At 43.6% G+C, this 19,025-nt stretch overlaps 1 protein-coding gene across 1 annotated transcript in view; it reads left to right on the forward strand.

Annotated features, from left to right (window-relative positions):
- The window catches only part of MED12L (mediator complex subunit 12-like), a 138,738-nt gene that overhangs the window by 96,858 nt on the left and 22,855 nt on the right, over positions 1-19,025 (forward strand). Inside the window, 12 exon segments of the mRNA XM_009884389.1 lie at positions 1,872-2,099; positions 4,686-4,827; positions 5,672-5,792; positions 6,510-6,611; positions 8,930-9,043; positions 12,205-12,404; positions 12,962-13,150; positions 14,117-14,191; positions 14,314-14,504; positions 14,831-14,992; positions 17,686-17,797; positions 19,019-19,025. The exon segment at positions 19,019-19,025 is cut by the window's right edge and continues 83 nt beyond it. Of these exon segments, the coding sequence (XP_009882691.1) occupies positions 1,872-2,099; positions 4,686-4,827; positions 5,672-5,792; positions 6,510-6,611; positions 8,930-9,043; positions 12,205-12,404; positions 12,962-13,150; positions 14,117-14,191; positions 14,314-14,504; positions 14,831-14,992; positions 17,686-17,797; positions 19,019-19,025 (1,643 nt within the window).

Here is a 19,025-nt window from a genome sequence, read left to right on the forward strand (position 1 = left end):
GCAAATCAAAACTTTATCTAGTAATTCAGAGATTTTAAAGTCTAAATCATATATTAAATATGTGATATACAGCACTTGATTTGAAGCCCCTTTTTTCAGACAAGCGGAGTTAGAAATTCTCTGAAAACTGGTAATAAAATTTATGTGTACGTTTTTAGACAGCTGTGTTTAAGGGCTCGACTCATTTTCTTCTTGGTTTCTTTGCTACAATTGAAACAAAACCAAACCCAGTTGTCTGTACACGGCCGCTTTTTTAGCTCCTTTTTAGCACACTGAAAGTCCAGCTACCTCTCTCTCTCTAAGTCAGTTTGAAATGACAATAAAGTACAGTTCATCAGTGTTCAAATTTAGAGACTTACCTTCCGTATATTGCGGTGCTGCGCAAGTGACTGCTGGTATCATCTGCAGTATTTCTCATACCGGGTTTTACTAACTGAGCTGCATGTTTTGGTTTAGTATGCTTGGTATGTTTAGTTGCACTCACTGAACTTCCTTTTTTTAAATCATTCCTTCACTTTTTTTTTTTTTTTTGAAAATCTTATCTTCTGACCACTCCCCCAGCATTGCTTCTTGTGCAAGTGCGGTGGCCGAGGCTGCTCTGCTCATGCACTCGGTATTGTGTCGGTTGGGTTTTGGACTTTCCATTCTGTGACCCAGAGGGTCCGTGTAGGTGAAGGCTGTGATGGCAGCGTGTCGGGGAGGTGTGTGTGCCCGGCACGCTGGTGGGCAAGATTCATTTGAGGTATGGCGTGTTCATTTTCCACTGGTTGGTTTTCTTTCTTTGCTGTTACACTGGCTGTTAGAGCAAAGGGTTAACCTCGGGCATTGCCCCTCTTGTAGATTAATTATCCTGCTGCTGGCCTCTCCCTGTGGCACTGGAGCACCCCGATGAGGAGCAGCGCTGTGCAGGGGCCGCGCAGTGACAGGGTGTCCCCAGGGCTGCCCTCCGTGCCCCGTGTCCAGGCGCTGCTGTGCACACCGCTCTCCTTCCTCAGGGCACGGATGCCTTCCGCGTGGCACAGCGCTTCTGCTCTCCTTTCATCCTGGGGCCGGTGGAGTTCTAAAACATTCCAAAGGTTTCATGTATTTGAAGTTAATTTCAATTAATAGATTATTTTTTTTTCAGTAATGAGGAAGTCTTCCCAGTTGGGATAATTAGTGAAGTTTGTCCACGTGGGTGTTGTTTCCAGCTGTGGTATAAAACCCAATGCTTGAGACAAATGCTCCTTAGAACATTTCGTGTGTGAAATTTGCATTCTTCACTAACACCTTTTTTTTTTTTTCCCTGAAGAAAGCTAATTAACATACAACTATTCCTAGCCTGGAAAACTTCTTGACCTTTTGTCATAATTGTTAATGTCAAAATATGACCTTTAAGTATCTTTTCTCTGTCTACTGATTTCATCTTTCAAAAAGTTGTCTTTTATGTCACATTATTACCAAATGCAGAGTTTTTAATTTAGGTAAGTTTTCCCATTTTTCCGTAATTAATTCTTCTTACCACCACTGCAGTTCACTGTGCTGTAACTCACAAAGAGAGGGAGCAGCGTTATGAAGCACTGTCAGAGCTCGCTGCAGAGGCACCTGATGCTCCAGGAAGTTATTGCTCGTCAGGAACGACTGTGTGGCCCTTCTCCGGCTGCTCACAGTTGCAGTCATAGAAATGTCACAGGAGTGATTTGGGAACTTGAGCAGGAAAACTTGAATGAAATTGATGTATCAGCCTTATTTTCTGGTAGATGCTTCTTATCAAAAATGAGTTTGAAAAGGTGTACAGAATGGTAACCAAACCAGGATGTTGTAATCCCACATGGTATGAAACATTCCTGCAATTACGCTTTTTGGCAATTCTCTCTTTTTTTGGTCCTCAGTAGTGCCTGTTCTAAGGTGAAGCAAACGATATACAGCAACGTCCAGCCTTCAAATTCCAATTTATTGTGGGACCCAGAGTTCATGCTAGATTTTATCGAGAATCCTTCTGCTCACAGCATTAACTACTCAATGCTGGGCAAGATCCTGAGCGATAACGCAGCCAACCGCTACAGCTTTGTCTGCAACGCGCTCATGAACGTGTGCATGGGGCACCAGGATGCGGGGAGGTAAGGCAAGCCGTGCGGGAGTCAGACCCGGATGGATTTTTACATGGTATATGTGAGGTTTCCTTTCACCTTTTTCAGTTTGTGTTTTGTTGGGTTTTTTTGTTGTTTTTTTTTTTTTCTTTTGCAATTGTTTTCCTTCATTACTCTTTCAGGTTGCTAAGAATTAGCAATGTTAAGTTTCCTCTGAGTTATTTCATTAAATCAGCGTGTGTAATTTAACAGAAGGGAGTAACAAGTAGAAAGTACTCAGTGTAAGACAGTCAGGAAGCTTTTTGTATCAGCAGTTGTGCCATTTCAGACAGAACAGCTCAGCACAATCTTTGCTCATTAGAAGCCTGTAAATGAGGGAAGGTTCTGCATTAGGTCATTTCCTTCTTCTGATACAATCAGTGTTTAATTTATTAAATGTGTAATTTATTTATTATGGATTTTATCTTCATAGGTAATTTGTAGATTTTCAAAAAATATTAAAAAAACCCCAGTTCTATAGGATAGAAGCTACTAGACTTATAACATCTGTCAATTGTATTTTAAGAGTAGCTTGAATTCACGGTGTGCAGTTCAAGTCGATCTCCAATGAGTGGAGTTAAGGGTGAGATCTGCACTTGAACAGGTTGTCCAGCACTGTCTTACTGTGGTTGTCTTCTCACACTGGCAGGTGCTGGCTCCTGTCACAGTCGGTGGAGCTTTGGTCTGGTCCAGCATGACACTTCTGGGGTCTTATGTCTGTTAGATCTTTTTAGATGATCTCAAGGTACTGACAAGAAGTACAGTGAAGAACCCTTGCAGTAAAATGATTTAACAGCAGTGTCAGGGTTTTATACTGACAGTGTGTTTTCTTTCATAATTCAGATGTTCTTCTCTCAGTTGATTCCTTCTTCCAGTGTGTAAATACATAATGTGCAAATGTGGCATTGCAGCGTTGAAGCTGTTTTACCCTGGTTTTCCATTCTGCAAAGTTTGTGATGCAGGCTGAAAGGGACACTGATTTTTGGTTCTAGCCTTGACCTCTGCCCCGGCACACAATCAAATTCCTCTTACACAGTCAAAACCACCAGAACTTGGTGTTCTCTTCTGATTCTGTTCCAGTTTACAGTAAGAAATTCTTAGTCTTGATAGTTAGGCCTAGGTGCAGTTGTAGCTGACAGTCTTTTTTAAGGTCGCTGACAGATCACGAAACTCAAGGAAATGGTGGTGGGTTTTTTCATTCCTTTTCTGATTGACCCCTGCCCAAAGCGTGTGCAGTTCCTGTATCCTTCTCCCTGTTCCCACTGTGAAGCCACCTCTGAAATGTCCAGAGCAGGTCCAGAGGAGGCCACAATAATGGTCAGAGGGCTGGAGCCCCTCTGCTGGGAGGACAGGCTGGGAGAGGTGGGGGGGTTCAGCCTGGAGAAGAGAAGGCGAAAAAGGGGAGACCTCAGAGCCCCTTCCAGTGCCTAAAGGGGCTCCAGGAGAGCTGGGGAGGGACTCTGGGTCAGGGAGGGGAGCCGTGGGACGAGGGGGGACGGTTTGACACTGGAAGAGGGGAGATTGAGGTGAGATATTGGGAAGAAATTCATTCCTGTGGGGGTGGTGATCCCCTGGGGCAGGTTGCCCCGAGAAGCTGTGGCTGCCCCATCCCTGGAGGGGTTCAAGGCCAGGTTGGACGGGGCTTGGAGCAACCTGGGCTGGGGGGAGGTGGCCCTGCCCAGGGCAGGGGAGGGACTGGGTGGTCTTTAAAGTCCCTTCCAACCCAAACCGTTCCATGATTCTATGAAATGTGGGGCATCCTTGGCAGAGCAGAGCAGCTGAGAGGAAGCAGTTTTGTAAGAGCAAGAAAAGGGAACATCTAAATGTGGTCAAACGAGTTTCACTGTGGAACAGAGAAAAAATAACTTGCACTGGCATGAGTCAACTCTGCTCTGTTTTTTAAAATGTTACATAACTCTGAATCATACACTGGATCACACGTTACACAGTGTGCAATCTATGAAGTAAAATTCATTAAAGCCAATTGATTTTGGTGACTCTCCTCCCTCCTAAGCCGCAGTGCTGCTCTGGCACAGGGAGGGAGGGCTCCTGCAGTGAGATGTCACTGGTGACCCGGGGGCTGGGGAGATGTGCACCACACACACCACTTCCCCGTGATGTTTTTGCAGGAGAGAGGCTGGAGCTGGTGTTTGCGTGGCAGCACTGCGGAAAGGCCAGAGTGCGTCCCTGTGGAGAGGGACAGCTCATCTGTCACGGTGGGCTGCAGCAGCGGGGGTTCGGCTGCTCCATCCCTGGGCATCCTCCTGGGCAGCTCAGCACAGGGAGGGAAGCTGGCAGGAGCAGAGGGCGTACAAGTAGGGTTTACACAAAGTAAAGGCTCTATGGTGCTGTAGGTTGGATGGATGCAGGTCACGGGTTGTGTTTTTTCCAGATACTCCAGTTGTCCACAACTGAGTAACACTAGCTTATATGTACAGTAGCAGAATCACATTTGGACATAAACCCCCACCTTAAGTACAGAAACACCAGTTTTTCTGCCAAGTACTGATCTGCTTTGACCTAAATATTGTTTACAAAATAGCTTGCTTCTGTATTAGTTTTTCTCTTCTTTCCTAGGATTAATGACATAGCAAACCTTTGCGCAGAGCTGACAGCGTGCTGCACGGTGCTTAGCTCAGAGTGGCTGGGGGTCGTAAAAGCTCTTTGCTGCTCTTCAAATCATGTCTGGGGTTTCAATGATCTGCTCTGCAGTGTGGATGTAAGTTCAATACTTCTGAAGTGCCTGTTAATCCCACTTACCTAGGGTGCGCTTAGAGCTGTAGTGAGGTTTCTGTTCAATACAGAATACTGAGTACAAATTTAGTCCTGTATCCACTTGAGTTTTCAGGGCTTTTCATGACATTCCTAATTGATTTTTATTCTTTCCTACATCTTCAAGGTTAATGTAGAATTTAGGTGGTGCTTAGAGTTTTCTCTTTGTAGACTTTTTTTTCTTTATTATGGAATGATACAGAATGTCAGAGGTACTCTTTGAAAGGAGCAGCCATGTCCATACACTTTTCCTAAAATATTGATGGATGTGCAAATAACTATCTCTGGTTTAAAGACCCTGTTTTGGTCTTGGCTCTTAGATTGTAGAAGGGGTGGTACGCTTTGCTGTTCCTTACTCACCTGGTGTAAGTTACCACAGTCCTGTTAAAGTCAGCAGTATTATGGTGACTAATCTTCTCCAATATCTGGTTCAATATATTTATCTATCTTTTGATTACATGTGCCCTTAGGAACAGATTGAAGCTGTGTACTTTGGGGACATATTCTTGTCCTGAAGCCAAGGAATAAGTACTGATGTTACCAGCTTTTTATAGAATGATAAAATTTTCTCAAGTTTTTATAAGACTAATGGTTTTTATTATAGGTGTTTGTTAAAATAAAGTTAAGAGCTATCACTGTTTGCCATACAATGTTTGTGAAATGCATTAAAATGTAGCGACAAATGCTTATGTATAAACATTTTACCATTTATTCTTATAGTAAATTCCTTAATAATCGTGGCAGTGGTGTGTGCCCTGTTATGTGACGCCTTGCAATGTTTTTCCTTCAAGGTGAGTGACCTGTCGTTTCACGATTCCCTGGCCACTTTCATTGCTATATTGATTGCCCGGCAGTGCTTTTCTCTGGAAGATGTAGTTCAGCATGTTGCACTGCCTTCTCTTCTTGCAGCCGGTAAGAAAATACCAAGAGGAAAACTTAAAATGAAAAATTTGAGACTTCTTAAGAAGCTTCCATGGATTAAATAAGTACTGTGTCTGAACAGTGTTTTTGTATGGAATGACACCTGTTGTGGATTGCAGCAAGTGTGTCCCTGCAGTTCCCAAAAGGAGCGGCACCAGGTTAGATCAGAGAACCCACACTTGACAAGTGGTATCAGAGTTGCTGACAGCGCACTGTCCCCTTATGTCATGCAGCCTCACTTTCTCCTCACAGCTCTCTTCTGCTGTACCTCTATGCTCAAATGTCTGCCAGAGCTCCTCAGGTTGTGCCTTTCCTTTGGGCATCAGTCTGCCTGACGTTGGCATTTTCTCTTTGACCTCATCGTCTTCGCCTCCAGCCCTGGAGTGCTGTAGCTATGGTCCTCTTTGATGACCACACATTTCTTTTCACTTTCTGCTTGGATTTGTGTTCCTTATTTCTGCTTTGACTGTCAAAAGCCATTTTAACCGTGTATACTTTTCTGCCATTAATTACATCTCTTACTTATCAAGTATCATGCTATTCTTTCCTGGTTTTTAATGACTCAAGGCAATAAATGCTGATTCCTGTTCATGAAATTATTGTATTCCCATTTAAAATGGGGCTGTGAAGTAGACCATATCCAAGTCTGTCACTGTAACTTGTGAGGTCGTGGGCAGATGCCTTATCTCCACATCCCATCTTCCGTAGCCTGTGGAGATCCGGATGCAGAGCCTGGGGCAAGGATGACCTGTCGACTACTCCTGCACCTGTTCAGGACACCCCAGGTCTGCCTCTTTCCCCAGGGAACAGGTAGGTTGCCTGCTGTGTGGTCCTTTCATTTCAGACAGTGAACCTAGATGGTTTTTGATGGCTTCAGATTTCATGTGTGAAAATATCCATAGTGTAAGTAGAAACGATAGCGGGTTTAAAATTACAGATGTTTCGCTTACAAAAAGTTGATACATACTAGTCTTAGTTAGAATCATAGAATGGTTAGAGTTGGAAGGGACCTTAAAGCCCCCCCCAGTCCCCCCCCCGCCCTGGGCAGGGCCGCCTCCCCCCAGCCCAGGTTGCTCCAAGCCCCGTCCAACCTGGCCTTGAACACCTCCAGGGATGGGGCAGCCACAGCTTCCCGGGGCAGCCTGGCCCAGGGGAGCACCGCCCCCACAGGGAAAGATTTCTTCCCAGTACCTCATCCCTTCCCCCTCATCCCATCACTCCCCTCCCTGACCCAGAGTCCCCCCCCAGCTCTCCTGGAGCCCCTTTAGGCACTGGAAGGGGCGCTGAGCTCTCCCCTTTTTCACCTTCTCTTCTCCAGGCTGAACCCCCCCAACTCTCCCAGCCTGTCCTCCCAGCAGAGGGGCTCCAGCCCTCCCAGCATCTCCGGGGCCTCCTCTGGCCCTTCTCCAACAGCTCCGTGTCCTTCTGCTGGTGGGACCCCCCGAGCTGGAGGCAGCACTGCAGGGGGGTCTCCCCAGAGCAGAGCGCAGCAGAGGGGCACAATCCCCCCTCGCCCTGCTGGCCACGTGCTGGGGATGCAGCCCGGGGTGCCGGGGGCTTTACTTGTTTGGGAAGGGTTTTATATGCATGTAAGCCCATAGAAGTTTGCTGAAACTTATTCATTATCAACACCTGGCCACCCAGGTGTGGCATAACGTTGACATAAAGCTCAATCATATTAATACTACATCTTACAAAATAAAATTAAGTTTTAACACAGCATCTGTGTACACTTCAGCAAAGAGGAATACATTTAGAAGAACTGTTCTGCCCTGATAGTTCTCATTTCAGTTTGGAACTTCATTGAAACAATCCTGTGAGCCTGGGACCTGTCAATACTGGTTTTGTGCCAGTGCTGCTGTTGACCATGGTAGCACTTACCACAGTCCCACCTTCCTTCCTGCTAAGTACTGTCGGGGCAGTGACAGCGCCTGCAGTGGGTCATCTCACAGTGATATAGAAACTCACAGGGATACACATCATTCAGTTTGGTAGCCTTCGTGTAAATTGAAATTAAATGTGTTTTTCAATAGGATATAATAGAGCATCTAGCCCAACAGAAGAAACGTGAGGAAATTAGTTCTCAGAATATATTAATATAGTTCTCTTTCATTTTAATTTGAATATTCTGTGGTCTGACCTATGTGTGTTCGCCACAGACCAAAAGAGGAAGGAAAAGGGCAAGGTACAAGCACCTATCAACTAAGAGGAAACAAGCCTGGAAATAACCCATGTTTTGACTTATAAGTATTTCAGCAAATTTGATGACAAGGCTATTTATATGGGAAAATGAAATTGAAAGAAAAAAATGTTTCAGCTCTTAAGTGGTATAAAATTATTCCATCTAAACATAATATTAATTTCTTTTTTAACCAGAAATGAATTAGCTTTTGTTGCATATTTGAGCAAAACAAGTTAAGAGCTGTGAAGAATAACGTCTGAGTAGCAGAAATATGTTACAGGTCCCAGGCTACCCTAGAAATAAAAGTGGGTTTGAATGGATGGGAAAAATCATGTCCGAACTCTAGGAAGTAGTACGAATCAAACAAAAGGTGACCACGTTGTAGTCTTTTCTTATATATAGCTCAGTTAACCACCTCAGAAAGGAGATGGTTCATCCTTCCTTTCTCCCTCCCTCCCTGCTTTTCCGTCGTTTATCTTCGCCTCCAGGTTAGAGGAGGCACACTGACTCCCTTTGCAGTCTGCTTCTGAGCTGCAGAATTAGGCTTAACTGTGCAACAGGCATTTATATTAATTAATTTGGCCTCATTTGTTGGGAAGACTAGGTGAGGGAAGTGATTTCCTAGATCTGTGAAGTCAAAACCAAAATACGCTTCAGTGTCTCATTGAGGTTAAATTCACTGTTTACATGGACACAGTGAAATGACAGGCTCCTTTTTCTGTTTAAATGATCATAGCTTTTTTTGATATTAATACATCATAACCGTGTATCCCAGTTGATTTTAATGACTTACCTGTTGGTCTTCAGTTTCAATTTCAGAAAATTCGGTTCTTCATTCAGTTACTGAACTTCTATAGCTATTCTAGATGAAAAGTGTTTTGTACAAAGGAAATATTAGTTGGTAAATAACCACCGTTTTCTACCAGATTTACTCTTCTTTCCATAGGGAAATTATTTCCTGGAATTCGTTCTTCTTGCGATCGTCACCTCTTGGCTGCTGCTCACAACAGTATAGAAGTGGGAGCTGTGTTTGCAGTCTTAAAAGCAATTTTGATGCTTGGTAAGCTTACGCAGAGCTACGTGTAATGTTTTTGTTCTAGTGTTCGGGTAAAAAGCAGATCATGCTAGTTCGCTTCTCTGGGAATGCTCCTGGGAAAGGAAAACCCTGATGACAGGAGAAAAATGTGGATGTTGTCCGTGCTTCTGTAGCATGTGAGTCCGTTTCCCCCACAGGTCAAGAGATGGGATTTTTCTCTGGTGAGTCAGCCCCAGCTGATGAGGCTTTAAGCAGATGTGACTTTTTCACATTTTGACCCTTACCCTGCCACCAAGTCCCAGTACATTTCCAGCTCAGGCGAGTCCCTCTCTAATAATATAGGGAGGAAGTACGTCCTCAAATCATTTTTCCCACCTTTTTCTGCATTTTAACATAAATCACGTGTGTCTTGTCATTGTGGAAGGTGTGAAAGATCACTGCTTAGCAGCTCTCCACGAACAACAAATGGGTCATTTTTCCAAACAAATAACTGCCCCCAAGCTTCGGTTTGGCTTAAGTTCAGTTGTGACCTATGGTGATGTGTATTTTTGGAGCTCAGTAAATGTCGAGTTAAACAAGCAAGATCTTCCAAATGTGGACAAACCCACAGAGGTATACCTCCAGCTGGAGCGCCATTATTATATTCCCTGTTGACCAGTGTCTCAGAACTGTCTCAAAACCCCCATGGTGCTTAATGATGTGACTATATTGGGAAAGATGTTAATGGCAAAGCTATTGGGGATTGACTGATGGATTTGCGAGTTTGAAATCCATTTATGGCCATTTTCTGTGTTTTGTTGCTATTCAGAGTGCTGAGATTTGCTATTTTTCTTCATTAATGGTGTGTAGTGTGAACACTTGTTTTGCTTCTATGCAGAGATGCGGTTTGGACAGGGTCTGGTGCAGAGTGGTGAGAAGAAAGATTCAGACACACAGTTAATTTGTGCCTTCGCTGCAGCACATCCCCTCCTATACCCAAACATTATATTTGGAAGTGTCTCTTGCTGGCACCCTGCATTAGTTGTTTAAAAACTGTAGTTGATTTTCTGAGGAAAAGCATCAGATAAATGATAGCTGTTGCAGTTCTATGCTGAGGAAGCTTCATGAATACAAGTCTATGCTAGAAAAAATAGTCTCTATCCACAGTGAACGATGGTGCTGCAGTCAGCTGCTCGAGGATGTATTAAATGTCTTAACAAGTTTTATCAAAGTGTTCTGGGATGGCTTTAGCTTCACCTGCGGCTTGGTAGCGGTCTCTCTGTCATATTATTTGCCTGCCAGGTTCTTCCCTCTTGTCCTTCATGGGTGTGGATTGGGCCTGACGTGGTTGCGCTCACAAGCTCATAAGATGGTTGAGTGCAGGGAGGGTGCGGATGGGCTGTTTGCTGCTGCTGTCTGTTCACGTGTGTTGGGCACAGATGTCCATGGGCTTGTTTCCCACACTCTTTGCAGTGAGCTCGTGCTGGGCTTTGGGTTCTGCAGGGCTTGACGTGTCTGCTCTACCAGCCGCTGGGCCTGTGGCACGGGGGTTGTCAGATCTGCCTGGGTTTGGGGGAACCGAGGGATTATAGCTGCTTTCACCTCTCGGGGTACGTTCTACTGCTTTGCTGTTGCTACTTAAAAATCACGTCTATTCTGTCACACGAGTGACAACACTGTTCGTTCAGTCTCTCCCCTCTCTGTCGGGAGTTGCCGCAGCGGGGCGTGCAGAGGGGGTCACCACCGCTGCCGCCTGCCGGGAGGTGCCGTCTGGGTCCGGGCTGGTCTGTCACAGCCAGTCAGGGCTCTGGTTTTGACAAGCTGTTAAATACAAGTTCAGTCTTGTTAAAAAAAGGGTTGTATGCTGTTTGCTTAGGAGTAACCCTAAAGCAGCGCAAACCAGGGTGGGGGCACAGGCGTTGGCTGTTTTTCTTAGCAGTAACTCTACTCAACCCTCATTTTTGTTTCGTCCAGGGTAACGCAGTACCAGGGAGCACAGAAACAGTGACGGGAGAACTGAGTGTGCGGGAGGACCCAGCGCACCGTGGCACTTCGAGCGCTCTGTGTAAATGTGTGGTGGTCTGGGGCTGCGGCCACGGCTGCTGAAGGGCTGTTGGTCTCCTTGGTGCAGCAGTTTGAAATATTTTGCTGGTAGTGGTAGATTTTAGCAGAAAATCCTAGCGTATTGTAACCAGAGGCCATGGTGTGAACGTGCGTGTGTGTGAATGCGCAGATATTCCACGTGGCTGAAGGAAACAGTTTAGCCTTGTCACGTTGTGTTAGTTGTGGATCTTGATAGTACACTGAGGGTTCTTCGAAGGGATGACTATCATATGTGGTGCATCAGTTAAGATCCACAGGAGTTTCTGCTGACTTAAACATCAGGCTGTGTCATGTGGGCTGTCATCATGCACGCTCCTGGCTGGCCTCGCGGGTCTCGGGTACTGTTATGTGCAGCGATTTGGGCTGTTTTCCCCACTACTACACACTCTAGTTGCATCTTCTTCCTTGTCCAAGGTTTCAGGTCTGCAAACACCTCAAACGTGAACTGCTACAGGTATGATGGTTTTTTGCATGGTGTCCGAAGTACTTTTCCTTGCTTCTCTGGCCACCCCTGTTGGTTTCAGGTAGATGGTGGTTGTAGAGCGGTGCCGGAGCCTTGTGGAGAGGAGGTGTTCATTGGTGTTTGCCAGGCTCCCTCGGCGTGCTCTGCCCTTTTACATTCCCAGGAAGATCAGTCTCTCTTGTCAAGAGGTTCATAATAAGGTGGGCTATGGAACCACTGGTCAAAACTTACCTATGGAATGTTAATAAATCAAAGTAAGAGAGAAGACTTGGAAAAGGGACATCTGAGAAGAGCGAGTAACCCAACTCTTCCTTATCTCCCAAAGCAATTCCATACATTCACAGACCTTTTCCTGCCGAGCACGTAGTGACTTTATTTCTGTTTAAATAAACCTTTTCCTGTGTCTGAAATACCCGTTAAAAAGATGCTATGCAAAATGAAGCAAGTGGACAATACTATGAAGACGGTGATTTTTAGAGTCAGTTAGTGCTGCCCGTTCTGAGTGCAGCTGCCCCGGTCCTGCTTTCCTGCTCAGCTGGCCTGTGCCTCCGACGACATCCCCCCGGTCAGCGTGAGCGTGCGGGGGGCACTGGGGCTTGGATGGAAGTTCACCCTGTGCTTCTGTGCTTCTGCTGCACAGGTGACGCCGAAATTGGCAGCAACAATGTCGACTCCTCGAAGAGTGAAGACTTCCATATGAGAGGCTTACTGGATGAACTCAATGAGGATGAGATCTGGGGTTCCTCTCACACTTTGAAGTCATGTGGAAAAGCTGTTTCCATAGAAACCGCTAGTTTGAGCGAGTATGCTAGATATGTGCTAAGAACAATTTGCCAGCAGGTAATCTGTAAAACTACTCTTCTGTCTTCATTTGGAGAAGCAATGTTATTTTATTTGAAAAGTGTAAAATGTATTTTGGTGTGAAATGAAAGCTCAAGTATTTCAATATTTGAGTTCTGTTTGGGTTTCCTGATTTGGACAATTCATACATAGAGTAGTATGTTATTGGGGGCAAGAAATTGCTGTATTTAGTTATTAGCATCTGCCTGTATTTTGTCAGAATTGAGGTATTTTTCCCGCCTGAATCTGGAGCACTTTGAGAAGATGGTGGGACCACTCCGTCAGCTGTCTGCTCAAAGTGCTTTGACAGTAGCATTTGTTTTATTGCAAAGTTGCTTTCAAAGTATAGAAGAAACGGATTTTGAAAAACATGTTGACGGTCTTATACTTTCAGGTGATACTGAATGACAGGAGACATTGCTAATCTCACGTGTTGCATGAACCATAGTTCACTTCAAGTTCTGCACATGGAAAAATCACTGTTCTGTTTAGCTTACCGAAAGTTAATCTTATTGCCTTGAGACTATCTAGTGAGTCTGTTATCTGATAACTTACAGGAATGGGTTGGAGAGCACTGTTTAAAAGAACCCGAGAGGCTATGCACAGACAAAGATCTTATTTTGGATCCTGTTCTTTCAAACAAACAAGCACAGAAACTCCTTCAACTTATCTGTTATCCTCATGGCGTTAAAGAATGCACCGAGGGTGACAACCCTCAGAGGCAGCACATCAAACGCATACTTCAGGTAATGCAGCAGGGAGAAGGTGGAAGGACCACCACTGACTCTTGGTCTGTCATTCGGCAGCACCACCAAGTGACATTGACTTGCCGTTCCTGGTGCAGTCAGGCATTAGATTCTTCTTTAAAGACTGTACGTGCTCACGATCCCCAGTCTCCGTACAAACGTTTTGTAGTGTGACTTCTGGTGTCTTGTTACTTCTGATTCCGCAGTGGTGGAGGAAAGAAGTGTGCAGCACGCTCCCCGTTGCTGCTCACGCTGTCAGGCATTAGGAAGCCCCTGAAGAGGGAGCTGCTTCTAGGGCGGCTGGGGCAGAGGTGCCCACTGTCCCAGCAGGGCTCTGTCACAGCGCTGGGGGAAAGGCTCTCCATGGAGAAGGCTCAAATGCCTTCACAGACACTCCTAAACTGACCCGTTCTTCAAATTCGGCAGCATTAGGGGTGCTTCATTTCTTAAACTACAAAATGGTTTTTCTTTGAATAGAACTGTGAAGAATCAAGTCAGCAATATCTGGACCAGGACAAATAGTCATCAACGTCCTGCAAAATAATCACTTCAGCTGCTGTGTTTACTTTAATCATGTCTAGATGGCCTTGTGCTAAATACAAACATGTCACTTGGATGGCAATGCCATGGATCAATGTAATTGATAATGAGGGAGCAAGTTACATTTTCCATGTTTGTATTTAACTAAACTCAGAATTTGCAGAGAGCAAGGTTCTCATTCAGAAAAGTTGCACAGTTAAAAGTATTGAGTAATGATATTAGCTGCAAAGATTTGGAAGTTAATATACATTCTTTAATAGGTCTGATATTTTGGGATGTCATTAGACTATTAAAAGCAGCAGCGAGCGTGATGATCTGCTTATAAGATGAGGCTTTTGCATGTAACGTATTCAATTATGAGACTTTTTTTTTCTTCAGACCTGTAAAGTGTTGACATTTGTATTTGTATTGTTAATTCTTACCTAGAACTTAGATCAGTGGACTCTCCGGCAGTCCTGGTTGGAGCTGCAACTAATGATCAAACAGTGCATGAAGGAGCCTGTGAGTATTTGTTTTCAAACTTTCTTATCTAAATATTTAATGCAAAAAAGTATGTTAAATTTTAACGTAGTCCATGAGCAAACATACCATGAATGTGCTAGTTTACTTATGTTTTACTGTAGGGTTCTGGGTCTGTGGCTGAAATGAACAGCTTGTTGGATAATATTGCAAAGGCGACAATAGAGGTGTTTCAGCAATCCGCTGATCTAAACAATAACTCTTCTAACTCTGGTATAGGCCTCTTCAATCCAAACTCTGTTGGAAATGCTGACACAAGTAATACAAGACAGAATGGTAAAAAGACATTCCTAAGGTATTTTTTGTAGCACCTTTTTAATTATTTTAGCCAACATGATGCTTAATTACGTGTAGATTGCCTAGACTTTTTTGCACTTGAAACAGGAATGTGCAGAAATGAGTTACCGGAGGGTTACTTCTATTTACTTTTGTGTAACAATAAATATAGTTGCTATTCTTGAATTTTCTGGAAAACAGAATTTGTGACTGCTCAGTCCACAGTAGTTACTCCGTATACATTGTGCCAACTGCTTTGTTAAAGCAGTTCAGTCTTGTAACAGCTTATAGTGGTTGCAAAACTACATGGATATTTTGGCTGAAGTAAGTTTGTTCTACTTGCAGTTCCTCTGAGCGGCGAGGAGTGTGGCTGGTGGCTCCCTTGATTGCGAAACTGCCTACCTCAGTTCAAGGTAGGGTCTTGAAAGCTGCGGGAGAGGAGCTGGAGAAAGGCCAGCATTTGGGGTCATCTTCTAAGAAGGAAAGAGATAGACAGAAGCAAAAAAGGTACGACCTCGGGAGATCCCTGTACGCAGAGCTGGCAGGTATTTTTGAAGGAGGAGTACAGTGAGAACTGGAGTTTGGCTTCACAAAACCCCATTGATTTACTTTTGTGGAGCAGAAGTTTATCAACTCCAAACAGGGTTCAGATTCCATTTAGTTTGAAGAAATATCATTGGTTTCAAAAGAAGAAATGTGAGAGCTTTGTACCGCATCTTCCAGTAGCTATTCTGCATCTCGGTGATGGGAAGTGTTAGAGATTTAAAAGAATAGTCAGAGGCTTGTTGTCTCTTCCCTTCTATGGCAGCAGGCCACTTCTCTTGCCATTAAGATCCCATAATTGTCATAAGATGATCACTTAATTCCTGTTGGGAATTAAGGTCATCTCTAACTTTCCAAGTGCATGAGGATTTTAATGACTTAGTGGTTATTGATTTTCCTTTAGTAAAATAATCTTCCACAGTACCTATAATTTCTTTCTACTTTCTTAAAGTTTGTGACAGAAATTGCATTGATTACTCTGCACAGCAAGGTTTCTTAGCTTCACATACCAGCCATCTTCCTCTTGTGAAGCTTTTCCAAAGCACAGCTGTTCAGAAAACAAATCACTTTCTAAAAGCTTGTGGTATTTGGTTGTTGTATATGGTCCCACCGTAGGTTTCTTGTTCTTGCGTGGTACTAGTGTGCGTTGTCTTTTTGATCACCTTTGCTGCTGGCTGTGCAGTATACTGTCCCTGAGCGTGGGACCAATAACTGGGCTGTGCCACTTTGTAGTGCTCTTGTAAGCCTGTGTTGCATGGATCAAAAAAACACAGGGTTTTTTGACTTATGGTTATTATTAAATTCTGTGGAGCCTTTTAAATCTACTGCTATTTCCCAGCCTCTCTCACCTAGCTTATTTTCCCTTTAAGGTTAGAAGATGTAATTTTTTTCTTTCTGTCGTAATTGCAGTATGCCCATTGCTTTCTGTTGTGCTGGACCCTCCTCGCTCAGCTGGGCTGTTTCTTTAATAAGCTGCTTATGGGCTATATCGACCTGTAAAAGTTCTGTTTGCCATGTTTAGTTTTTCAGTTAAGTACACTTTGTATTAGCTTTATTAATCCATCTCTTCCTTGTCTTTCTAATTCATGTGTAATACCTGCTTGACCTGTTAGGTAAAAAAGACATCTTGCGTTCCGGATCTCCTTGGTCGGTATTTCTGAGCATTTCAGCACTTCTCCATTATTCGCTGGCTCTCTTGCTACTTGCACCAGTAGAAGGGAATATGGAACCTCTCTCTGTCTTCTGTTTCTTTTCCTATGGGAGAGCTCTGCTGTAGGAAATCTAAACTGACCCTCTTTCAAAGCTGAAATAAAATGCCTGTAGAAACTGTCAAGCCCTTCCTCCATGGTGGTTCCTATGCACAGAAGTAAAAGCATTTGCAAAGTTGTTCAGGTTGTAGCAATAAATTACTTCTTTGTGTGCTGTTTGAAGCTTTTCAGTCTCTTCTTGATCAAAGCCAAGCTTTACTACTCTGTGAGTGAGAAAACCAATGACACTGTGGGAAAGTATGAAATCTTACATAGCATATATAAGTTCTTTTTTTCTGTTTGCAAACTGCTTTCTATAGGAGAAATTTGCCATTGCAATAACAACTGTCTTGCAAACTGTAAACTTTTCTTATGGAAATTAATAAGAAAATGAATATGTGTTCCTAGCACGTTGTTCCTAAAATTGGAAAAATCGCTGTTTAACGTGACTTTTGAAAATGCAGACTTTCTATTTTGCTCCTTTTATGGGACCCTGGGATTCTGCCATTCCTTTATACTAATTGCCACCTAAATTGTTGAAGTCAAGTTAAATGCCAAATGAAAATAACTGTTGAAATGAATACTTGTAATAAATACATACATGTATGTGTGGGTATGTATCTATATTGTGCTTATGGATGCATGTAATTTTCAAGGAGCTTATATACCTAAACCAGCAAAAATGGTTGCGTGAGCTGTTACTCGAATCCCTTTGCTGACATTTTCAACTTCTCCTCTTCTGTTTCGCATGTTGTACTTACAAATTCATCTTTATGTATTTCTTTCAGTTTGTCCTAATTTTGCATCTGTAATGGGTACACATTAATCTAAAAAAAAAAAAAAAATTACAAAAAACTGAAAGCCCTTGCTTTGGTACGGCATATCCTACAGCCAGCTCCGGCTGCGTCTCAGTTCACTTACGCTGAGCCCGTGTTAGAGTTTTAGTGGAATTCAGGCAGCTGACGTTCCAATGGGTGCTTGCAGGGGAGACTTACCTGGGATTCACTTCAGACCACTAACATGGATTAGAAAGTTTAGCTGCCTAATCTCCACAAAAATTATATCCCTGCTTAATCACAGTAGCCTTCAAATAACACGTTCGGTGGCTGAGTCAGGCCTTCCAGTGTCCCTGCGGCTCTCGGTCATCCAGCGCCCTGAGCTAGCTGGGTTCTCGGCAATGACGTGCATAATACGTGCGTTTGCACTGGCTGTACTGGCTGGTGCTCTGCCGCCTTGTGTGCATGTTCTTTGGTTCGTCGGCAGGGCTCTAATTCACTAAAACAGAAACAGACGTAGACGCGGGCAATGCCACTTCCAGGAAAAAAATGCAGACAAAACAAGGAAGGGAGTGAGGATGGGAAGTATCAAAATTACTTTACTAATTGACTTCTGTGTTTGCCTCTCTTAAAGCATGTCTCTCTTGAGTCAGCAACCTTTCCTTTCATTGGTACTTACTTGCCTTAAGGGACAGGATGAGCAACGGGAAGGGCTTCTAACATCACTGCAGAATCAAGTTAATCAGGTAAAACAAGCACATAACCATGAGCACCCTTCCTTAGATGTTTTATGTGTCATCAGTTTTATGTGTATACGATGGTGTAAAACCAGGAAAATTACAGTGCAATGCTATGCCAAAAGGAACAGTCCAACAAAGGAGGAATAGGGAGGTGTTTGTTCCTTTTTGTCAGTGAATACATCTTTTTTTTTTTTTTTTTTCTAAAATTGTTACAGAGAAATAATATAATGAACTTGAGTCTGATTTCAGTTCTTTCCAGGAAAAACAATAGAAGATGTTTGTGCTGAGAGGGAGCTTTCTCAGTCTCTAGCTTGATCATAAAAAGTTTTTATAAGTTTGAAAATTTCCTTCATTAGGAAAACCCTTCATCTTCTCCAGCTGGTGCAGATTAAGAGTTTTTCATATTTTAAAAAACAATATTGCTAGTCCCAAACTGGCCCATTGCCTACAGCTCTTCCTTTGGATCCCTTATGCTTACTCACAACCTCTGCTCATTCTGCTCTAGACTTCTGCTCCTGTCTGGTCCATGCTCTGCCCTACAATAGTGCATTAAGATTGTCTTTAAAATGAATACATACAGTGCCCAGTGTAGTGTGTGCATTTCCTTTGTTCTGTCTTTAGTTTCTGTGAATTACTGTGACAGTGAAAATTGATACGTGTAGGGCTGTTACTTTCTCATATTGCCTCTCAGCTCAGGTCCAGGCAACGAAGTAGGTCCACATCCTGGTTAAGGTCATTCCTTTGGTGTTTTTTCCCCTGGTGTTACTGCCATTTGGGCTTCCCTTTTGCTGCGTGGGTTCTCCCCTGACATGCGGCTGGTCCGGGCTCCCTGAGGTTCTGGTCCGTTCTCATCCAGAGACCCCACCAGATCCTCTTGGCAACCTGCATCCAGTGCAAGAGATCTGTTTGCTTCCCTGTGGTGAACAGTTAAGTAGGGTGTTTGAAACAATACTTTTAATAAATGCATAATGAAGTGGCTTATTTTCCTTTTGCTACAACAGGAAGATTTAGTCATACAATTGATAGTGGAGTATCAGCTCTTTACAAATTGTTTTATTCCCCCCACTAGATTGCTTGATCTTCTCTAAGCCTTAAACAGGCACGAGGATAAAAACATTAATAATCTTTTGTGATTCCGTATAAATAATGGTCACAAATACTTAAACTTCAAAGGGAGACCATTCCTTTACTGGAAGAAAACAACCTTAATCAAATGCTTTTTCTTAGATCCTTA

This window comes from Charadrius vociferus, unplaced genomic scaffold (assembly GCF_000708025.1).
Source record: "Charadrius vociferus isolate BGI_N301 unplaced genomic scaffold, ASM70802v2 scaffold104, whole genome shotgun sequence".
NCBI classification, from domain to species: domain Eukaryota; kingdom Metazoa; phylum Chordata; class Aves; order Charadriiformes; family Charadriidae; genus Charadrius; species Charadrius vociferus.